This window comes from Porites lutea, chromosome 1, assembly GCF_958299795.1.
Source record: "Porites lutea chromosome 1, jaPorLute2.1, whole genome shotgun sequence".
Taxonomy (NCBI): domain Eukaryota; kingdom Metazoa; phylum Cnidaria; class Anthozoa; order Scleractinia; family Poritidae; genus Porites; species Porites lutea.
In genome coordinates, this window is record NC_133201.1 from 20,933,798 (window position 1) to 20,943,797 (window position 10,000).

General features: G+C 36.9%; 1 protein-coding gene across 2 annotated transcripts in view; it reads left to right on the forward strand.

The window, feature by feature from the left end:
• LOC140946557 (inhibitor of growth protein 4-like) overlaps positions 1 to 10,000 on the forward strand; it is a 23,752-nt gene that overhangs the window by 9,137 nt on the left and 4,615 nt on the right. For both annotated transcript variants that reach the window (XM_073395688.1, XM_073395695.1), the window contains exons 3-6: positions 2,527 to 2,693; positions 3,961 to 4,060; positions 6,542 to 6,577; positions 8,791 to 8,863. In XM_073395688.1, coding sequence (XP_073251789.1) covers positions 2,527 to 2,693; positions 3,961 to 4,060; positions 6,542 to 6,577; positions 8,791 to 8,863 — 376 coding nt within the window. The remainder of the gene's footprint in view (positions 1 to 2,526; positions 2,694 to 3,960; positions 4,061 to 6,541; positions 6,578 to 8,790; positions 8,864 to 10,000) is intronic.

Genomic DNA, 10,000 nt, shown 5'->3' on the forward strand with positions numbered 1-10,000 from the left:
TGAAGTATTTGTAATATATGTGTAAGATCAATTATTGTATCTCTGTCCGTTAATTATAATCTATTTCACTGATACCATTTCAATGAATTTCAATAGATCTTTTGTTACCTTCAGGGAGACTACTTGTAAAAGCCCATAAGGGTTTCTTTAGTCTTCCTCCCAAATTCATTACATTGTAACACACCGTATGTACTGTATAATATTATGGGAAATAATAAACTCAAACTCAAACTCAATGCAGGCAACAACGATCGAAGGTCAAACCTTTGCTCCATCACTGTTCTTTGCAGAAGTGTCACATGACAGATAGTCTAAACACGCGTAATCAGATTATGAGTGATAAAAAGTCTAAACGCACGTGATCAAATTGCATTTTGTGCATTCCATTCATTCTTAGTGGAAGTCCAATTGAATGCTGGCTACATACAGGCGACGCATGCGTAATAACAACCTGGAGATTAGGATTGCAGGCTCCTCTTGTCACCCACAATTAAATAAAATACTTTCATTGGCAAGACAATTTAACTAAGCACATACAATTTCTTTACAACATAGAACGTGCAAGTGCGAAAACAAAAAAGAAAACGTGAGAAAAATAATGCAAGAATATACAAGAAAAAAAAGCGAAAAACTACACACAAGCATTAAGAGAAGTAAAGTGTGCTTATACACCAAATGCAAATATGGTGGACCTCTTGGCTGGCCTTGGTCTAGTTGCATGAAATTGAGGGTAGTGAGGCCTCAAGAGTTTTGTTGACTGCGAGTCTTAGCGATTGAGTCAATCTATGTGGTTTACTTCGAGTTGTTGTGTGCCTGAGTGCCACCAAAAAGGAGATTTTACTCTAGCTGGAACTACCTTTACTTTCCCGAGATCGTTTCGTAAAGAAATTTAAGGATTGATGCATTTTGGCGCGGCGATGGGGAGCACTTTACAGCAAAAACGCAAGTGTGTTCGCTTCACTTGCTTTAGAAGAGAGGACTCAGGGAAGTATTTGAGGGAAAGCATTTTCACAAGAGATGGTGCTGTTCCATGATGTTTGCATGATCTGTTGTTTATCCAAAATAAAAGGTAAACATTCTCGAAAACAGGGTCTTCCAATGTCGACTGTAAGATCTTTCAGATTTCACGTTGGAAACAGCTGCATTAAAATATGACAATAGTGATGAGTGTGAATGAAACACAACAATAACAATTGCCTGGTAATTCTACAAGCATAGCCTGTGAAACCATAATTATAAGAACCAGAAGAAAGCAACATGTTTGAAGAACAGTCCTTTAATAAAAGTGCACTGAAAAAACTAACACAGGAACTTCCGCGAACTAAGAAAGTACGAAGAAGGTTGAAGGTTCTGGTGGGGAAGAGCTTGCAAGTATTAGAGCACTGTATTTGCACTTGCTCGTGATCTATTTTACTGAGCAATTTGTCCAAGGGTTTCGAGAAAAACTAACGATGGTTTTCCAAAACTTGCTACTTTTATGGCCCTGCAGGCCTCGTTGTAAATATTTCATGCACAGTAGTCGTGACAGCGGATTCACTCGTTCTTTAGAATGTTTACCTTTCCTGAGAACGAACAAAGCGAACTTGAAACAGGACCATCTCTCACCTCTCCCATTTAAATAGTTTAGTGCGTCTTCTCTTTTGAAGTGAAGCGAGCACACTTTCGTTCTTTTAACTCTGTGACAGTGAAGCCCTTCCATTTGCCGCGCTGAATCGCTTGCGTGAATCCATTTCTTTCTTCGTAAAGAACCTTGGCAAAGGGAAGATAATCAACTTTCGTTTCTGCTGGAGTTAAATCTCCTCTTTAATGGCTCTTAAGCACGTACACGTAACAACTCGAAGCAAACCTCATCGATTGACTCAATCGCTAAGACACACAGTCAAAACAAAACTCTTGTGGCCTGACTAGCCTGGCTTTCACATAACTAGACCCGGGCTGGCCAAGAGGTACGCCATATTTGCATTCGGTGTTTACCAAGAAAAATGACTTTAGTTTAAAAGTGAACACAGCAATACTAGAGGTATTCTCAATTTCAGGGCTATTTTCGACCCTTGAAAACATAGTGGAAATTGTCTTACATTTGTCCTGCAGTAGGGCAAACAGAAGGAATTCTTACTTCTTAGTTCTAGTGTTATATGTTGACAGTGTTATACATGTATGTTGACAGTTGAATCCTTAAATAATGTACTTCTAGTGTTACATAAGTTTATACATTTATGACTTGACTATGGACATACATGTAAGACACTGGGTGACGTGTGGAAATGTCAACAACACTAGAAAGAATGACTTGAAGAGAAGAGAAGACAATGTACATTGTGTATTTCTCGTGGAAAAAGCCATTACCATTCATTTGACTTCTGATCTTTAGGCCCAAATATAAAAAAACTCCATAACTTTCCTTTTTGTAAACCTTATAACTACCAAGACTTAGTAAGTTTTTCCTGTTTTCATGGTAACTGAATAAATTAACATGATTTTGCCACATGGTTTTAGTATTTTATGCATCATTTTCCATACTTTTAGACTTATCAAAAGAAATTAACACCATGTCAGAAGAGTACATGGCAAATGTGAGGGATATGGATGCACCTAAGAGAACCCTACACTTAAAGAAGATTGAAAATGCCTTTGTTAAGAGTAGAGAATATGGAGATGATAAAGTTCAGCTGGCCATGCAGACATATGAAATGGTTAGTCCCCAATCTTATTTTTTATAACTCAAGGCTTAAAATAGGCTCAATTTACAGTTGTTTGAGGCTTATTGCATATTCCTCTCAACAACAACAGTTAGATATCCAGTCTGCATGGATTGTCCATTATGTCACTTAATGCGGTCTTAATCAAAATTACCCTCTCACTGCTTGTTCAGCTCTGGAGATCACAAAGTATCTAACTACTAGAGATCTAAGATTTACTTCTAGAGACCTAGAGATTTATGATTTGGGATTTGTGCTTTGTGCTTTGGGATTTGTGCTTCATCACTATTTTCATTGCAGGGCTGCCACTAAGATTTCAAGTTGAAATGAACCAGCTAGGGATTTCTTTTGGTTCTTTTTTATTCTATTTTCCTATTAAAGTAGCCGGTGCCCACATTCATAGTGGCCGGGGAAAATCGCCGGCCCCCGCCTCTAAATGATAGCCCTGTTTTATTGCGAGTGGCATTAGGTCTTAATGGTGATGTAAGGAAAAGAAAAAAATTGGTGCAAGATTTGCAATGAATAGCATTGTGTACATCGCAAAAAAACCTAAATGGGAGTTGATTTATCTGGGCACATATGTATATGTTGTAGTTTATTTTTTATCTCAGGTAATTTTTATTTCTCTTTTGTTTCAACTTCATTAGCATATATTACCATATCCAAAAACAAAAATTAACTACAACAAATACATTATAAAGGGAGTTTACTCTAGTTAAAAGTGTGTTATTTATAGTTGCTGTAGATTTAGTTGTTGTCTGTAATAGCAAGGTGTGTACAAAATGAAAGCTAATTTTACCAGTGTCTCATTGTTTTGCTGATGCTATTTTAAGATGTATTCAAACTGAATTTGTAAGGTGATTATAATTTATACAATAATATTATACTGTATGTTCTCTAAGCAAGAATGCAGACTTTGCTTCTGATAATTAAGTTTTTTATTATTATCATTATTACTATTATTAAATGTTATTATTATTATAAATCAATGGTTAAATATTATGTATCACGCCCTGAAAAGTACTTTGGTTGAAATAATGAGTTGAAGCAAGACCAGAGGGATCAAAGCCTTGTCTACTCTGAAACAATATTATTAGAATGTACAATGTAACAATCTTACGTAGTCTTCCTTTCTCCCATGCCATGTAATTAAGTCCTTGGACCCAGGGCATATAATTATGTACATGAGCTTTGAAGTTCTCGGTATTTGACAGCTGTAGGACATAACAACTAGTATTTTTTCTCTGATTTTTGTTCACAGGTTGATAAGCACATCCGTAAACTGGATGCTGACTTGGCCAGATTTGAGGCAGACCTTAAGGAACAGCACGCCAAGGAAGCTGGTTATTCAGATTTTGAAAGTAAGTTGGAAAAGTAACGCTAAAATTACAAAGTCATTATACCCTGATATTGACTACAGTGGTTTTGGCGTGGCAACCGACAAAGGACCAGGCCAGCACAAGAGCAAACAATGCAGTTTTAAATATCAGTGGGGGGGGAGGCTTTTGTGAACAAAACACTTTGCCATGTTCATGTTGCACAACAATGATGATTTGAATAAATTCATAATAAATTATATAGATTTAGCCAGGGCTAAAAGCGAAGCTCCCATTAATAAATTTGTAATTTCAATCAAACAATAAACTTGTATTCCACAAATCATTTCACTTTAGAGCACATTCATGTGACTTTTGTTTTGAGGGATTAAGGCTAAGTGATTTGAGAGAAAAATAATTTGCTAACAGTCCAAGAGTGCACCAAACCTTACATCGAGTTGACCGCCTTTATATGTACACCCAAAAAATAGCAATCATCTTCGATCACATTTAACGTCCATAATGGCTCTTGATCACAGTAGATTCGGCCTGGAAAACAAATACTTGGAAAGTAAATCCGGCAGAATTTTTTCCGTTTGACAAGTTTGCTTTACAAAATCTTGCTAACAATTCTGGGGGCGTGTAAACCAACCTTTTATACTTTTCATACATCACATCTGACAGTCTGAGGTGAAACAGTACTATGAGGCGCTGTTTTTATCATACAGACCTCAGACAGAATGCAGTATTTCACAGTTTTGAAATATAAATTGCACTCATTCAATATTCAGGACGATCGAAGCACGCGTGGGCTTTTAGCGAAACCACTAAAAAAAGTTCCAAAATCACCTATATAACAGCCAGCTAGTTGCAAGCTGTGGAGTGTTTGAATGAACACTAATAGAGTTACACTTAATGGTATTTAATGGTTTTATAATGATGTGTAAACTTAACGAGCGTTTAATACGCGCAACATTTTGAGTACTCCTGCAAGGTAATGTTCATGAACGACTGAAAACATTAATGACAAATTGCAAGAGAGACTACTAACAATCAATCAATCAATCTTCATTCACGAAGACAATTAAGTATTAAAGTGTCTCTAAGAATCCTATTAAGCCTTGAGTTTTAAGCCGCCTTCGCCGTGTTTGCTATTTTGCAAGATGAACTCCAGGCAAGAATATCGCCCAAAGTTTTCTTTTTACAAACAATAGGATAACTAAACTATTTTTCAGAACTTTTTCTTCTAGTCGCGGTCAGAAAATGTCTAAAGACTTTTTTAAGTTCTCTACTAGGTCAAATAAATTGATTCAAACCTTACAAATGTGCGTAAAATGATGGCATAAACATGAAAAAAGAAAACACATAAAATGCTATAAAATTACTCAAGCTTACCGGTCGAGATGCAGCACGGAAACCCATCAAGTAAGGCCAGAATCGCTTAAGATTTTTCGCATGGTCCAGCAAGGGGAAGTAAGCTTACTAAGAGTAGCTTATTTTTGAAAACGATGATTCCCGATTTCTTTTTCTCGTGCGGCGCATTTCTCAATCACAACCCAGTAAACAAGCCAGCCAAGAACAACAAAAGAATGTTGATAGCTGCTGTATTTCATTTTGTAGATCCAGTGCAAAAAGACAGGTAAAAACACCAAAAGATGACTCAAAACTCTGTCAGCTTCAGCTATCAGTGAACAAGTCGCAGATGCTGCATAAATTTTCCACTTGAATCCCCGTCGCTTTTCACTTACAAGCAAATAGTTTGAATCCAATCCGCTATTGTTTGTTGCCATAACAATTTCTTCGAAAAAGTTTATTGAAACTGAGCTCTCCGGACACAAAATCCTTATGCAATGAAGTAGTTCCGTTGAAGTAAACCTGTTTTTGAACGCGACGACAGCCACGTCGTTTCTTGCGCGATTTCCCGCCAAGAAACAGGTGGGTTGCACGAATGCATCGCGTGATTTATAACATACTCCTCCCCCGGACAGGCTGACACCTGATTCCCTTCCCTCTCCCGCAAAGAGTGTACGGGCGTACGCTACGTCATAACCAAATTTTCTCGGATGGATGGTTTACCAAATTTTATTACTCATGGTGCTTCGCGCGCCAGAGCTCCGCTATAAATCAATGTTCATTCTCGATTCAGCTGACACAGATAAGTGTTATACTTTCCTTGCTGTATTTCTTTTGATCAGTCCACTTTTTTTCTTTCAAGTCATACACTGACTGGTTACACAGACATTCCTGTAGAAGTTGCCCCCACTGCTTGATCGAGAATTATTCTTTGCAATAGGGAAATAACATTAATGCTTGCAAAGTCGGTTCCAATCTTTGCACCCCAATCAGAAAAATCACAAATAACTGGAAAATTAAACTTTTTTGATACCCAGTTTGTAATACTGTCATGAGATCTTCACCACGAAAAAGACAGCTCAATACATTGTACGCTTGGTACATTGTATCTACTGTAAATCATGTTTTTAAAATTTTGAATCAGTTACAATATTATTTTTTTACAATCTACAGGTGAATCACCAACACCAAAACGGAAGAGTAAGTCAGGTATGTGTTTAACAGCAGTAACAAGTTATTCATCTCTAAAAGAAATAATATTAATAATAAATTCTTGTATGGATTGAAAATTCATTGTTAATCAGTGATATTGTTATCTCTGTGTCCTGCTTCGCTGACGCATAAAAATCCGCAAAGACACAAAATAATTCATGGCATGCTTCCCATAGGACACAAACAACGATCAATCAATTTAAAGATTTTTTGATAGAATATCCTGTTGGTGTGATTTCTGTGGCTGTTGTTTAAAGATGCATTTTATTTTATTCTTTTTTGTGCTTTAAATATATAGAGGGACTATATAGGATCAATTTTAGGTTTCTGGGAAACTGCCCACCTACCCCTCCCTTAAGCCAACATTTAACAGTTAATGAATGAGGCTGAGTATCTTATGAAGAATTATGGAGATCGAGGAGGGTGTTATTCGTCGAGGCCGTAGGCAGAGGCGGATAACGCCCTTCGAGATCTCCATAATTCTTCATATGATACGAAAGCCGAATTCAATAACTGTTTTATTATTCATTCAAAATAATTCCAAGTTTAAAAACATAGCTAAAACATGCTTACCTCCATCGATCCATCGATGTTCAGTTCATCTTCGATAGTGTAGGTTTAGGTTTGTCCAGCTCCGCAAATATTCTCCAAATAGCAGATGTCGCCCTTCGAGTTGTCTTCTTGCTTTCTTGCTGTTCTTGCCATGTTTTTAGCTATTTTTTCGCCTAGTTCTTACTCTTGAAACGAGTGAAATGTCCGCCATTTTTTCAAGTTCACAACCAAAACAACTCAACCTCGTGCCCAGGTCTTCTCGGTTAACGGTGCCTTAACCTGCGAAAATGCTGCATTTTTGACGTCATTTCCTTGTTAAAGTCAAAATTCTTCCAAATTTGGTCATCAGTAACTGGTTATGGTGAATTAAATGTGTGCTTTTAGCCAATCAGAATCGGGGAAATATTTTGAATGAATAATAATATCACTTACTTCTCACTTAGTTCAAAATGTTGGCTTAGGGAAGGGATAGGTGGGCAGTTTCCCAGAAACCTTAATTGATCCGGACTATATTTTAATTTCAGTAAACTGTAATAAAGAGTGTTGGCATCTGTCTCCACATTAACTGTCTGGTTACGTAAAGGCCCAAGCATTTTGAATTTAGGACTCCTTGGTATTTTTTGAACTGGTACTCCTTAGTTATGGACAGGGACTCATGACTCTTGAGTCGCAGGACTCCCCATAACTATTTGTAACAAAATCACTGGTTAATCCCAATCATTGACTTGCTAAGAAGGAAGTGATGCCAGAAAGGTTATTAATTTTTAAATACAATTTGGCCTTTTCAAAATTATCTTCTTAATCTGGGAGAGAGAAGTAAGTGCTCATGGCAAAAGGTTACCATTGCAGGGAGGCTAAAACAAGCTCTGTTGAAGGACTTTAGTTCAAAACATAAGCTTCTTTGTCCCACAAGGTGGCCTCAGTTGATAGAAAAACATTCTGTATTTCAATCCCCTACCAATACAACACCACAGTTTCTTTAGAAGCAAAACCCTTAATTAATTTAATTTTATCTCAGGTTAAAACAAGTGCTAATGTATCCCATCAGGATACAAAGATGGCTATTATAAGCTATGGGAGTTATTTTCAGAATTTTACAGTACATTATGTGCATTATGTTCAGTCTCATTCTTCTCTTTATAACCAAGAAGAGAACTGAGGCCAGAACCTGTCCCGTGGTGTTCCAGGGTTGTTATTGGGGATGCGCCAGTCAGCTATTGGCCTATTTTTTCCCTGTTCCTAGTACATTGTGTCACAGTTCAAGAAGTCCCTGTGGATGTTAACTCATCTCAGTTTCCTTTTTGTTTCTTAAGTGGCAAATAAGGGTGAGATGTTGTCGATGTAACACATGTTTATCAAGCATGGCAGTGTTACATCCGGTACTCTGACACCAAAAGTGGGTTTTAAAAAGGAACCAATTTTCTGACTGAGTGTAAGGGCTCTGGATGTTACATTAAACATTGTTCAGTGTGTTCTAAAATTTTGTCTTAATTTTTATCTGAGAACCAAATCTCCTTAACAGTTCTATTTCCTTTATTTTTGTGAAGTCATAAGTCCGCAAGATTGGCTTTGAAAAATATTAATGTTTGACAATAATGTCTTCATCCCATATGCTGTGTTAGACAAGGTTTGAAATAATTTAGTACTTTATTTTGTAGGTGGCAGAAGTAGCAAAGGGGGAGGAAGGAAAAAGCAACAAGACTTTGATGAACCAGCCAGGAAAAAGAAAAAGTAAGCACACAAGAACATGAAGGAGATGTAGTATCCTTAGAGTATTGTAGGTTTTGGGATGTTCATTCTTATTCTCTCTCTGCATCCTTCTGTCAATTTCACACTATGGTCAACTTGTGGGCACGATGTACATGTACACTAAGGACTTAACATAAACAAATACAGTTATGGTATCCACTCCATTAACCTTGACTGCTGTTTACCCTTTTGAATAACTGGTGACTGGCTCCCTTTATTTTTATCATAGGTCACTCCCTCTACCAATCCTCTCCATTTTAACAGAAAAAATAATTCTTTGTGAAGTAACACCTAAAAGCCCATAAATTTGCTGAATTGTGTCACACATGGCTTTTAGTGTGGTGGAATATTCGGCTGGTTGGGTGGAGTTGCCTAGCAATAAAACAACAACAAATAAAACTGCATGCCCAAACTTTAGATGCTGTAATTTATCATCAGGAACAAATGCCAGCCTATAGCTAATTTTGTGTACAACTCTTGGGGCAGATTATCACACAAAAATGGCCAGACTAATTGCAAACAGTGTGTTTTGGGCAAAATGTCCACTTGCAAATGCTTTTATTCTTGATTTTTCCCCTTTTTGGATCTTTTCCTCAAGTTTTACGGGCCAGATTCTGTGGGACACATATTCCTAGGAAAATTCCCCACTTGGGAAGTCTTCTGATCATTCTTATACGATAACAGTGGTGGTAGCTACAAAAATGGCATTAAAACAATGGAACTGATAACAATTAATACTTTGATACTTTGTATGACTTTAAATGGACACTGATTAGCTTTTGTTTTTCCTCTTGGACTAAACTACATGTATGTCTCACCAACATTTTTCAGACTATGTTATCTTTTACAAAGGACAATAAATGATTGGGTTTTTTTATGAGTTGCCATTATATTGGCTTAAAATTTCTTTATTCCTTCATGTAGTTACCGGTATGTACCCTTGTTGGTTAATGACCAAATTGCTCTCAAACAGCCTGGAGTAAGAAGAGAAATCTCTTTACATCCTATTTTACATGCTGTCTGCCTGACAAGAAAAATAATAAATTTGTTACTTTTTTAAACAGAAAGGTATTATAAACTTAACATAGGGTTAGATCCTGACACACAGTAGTAGCACTT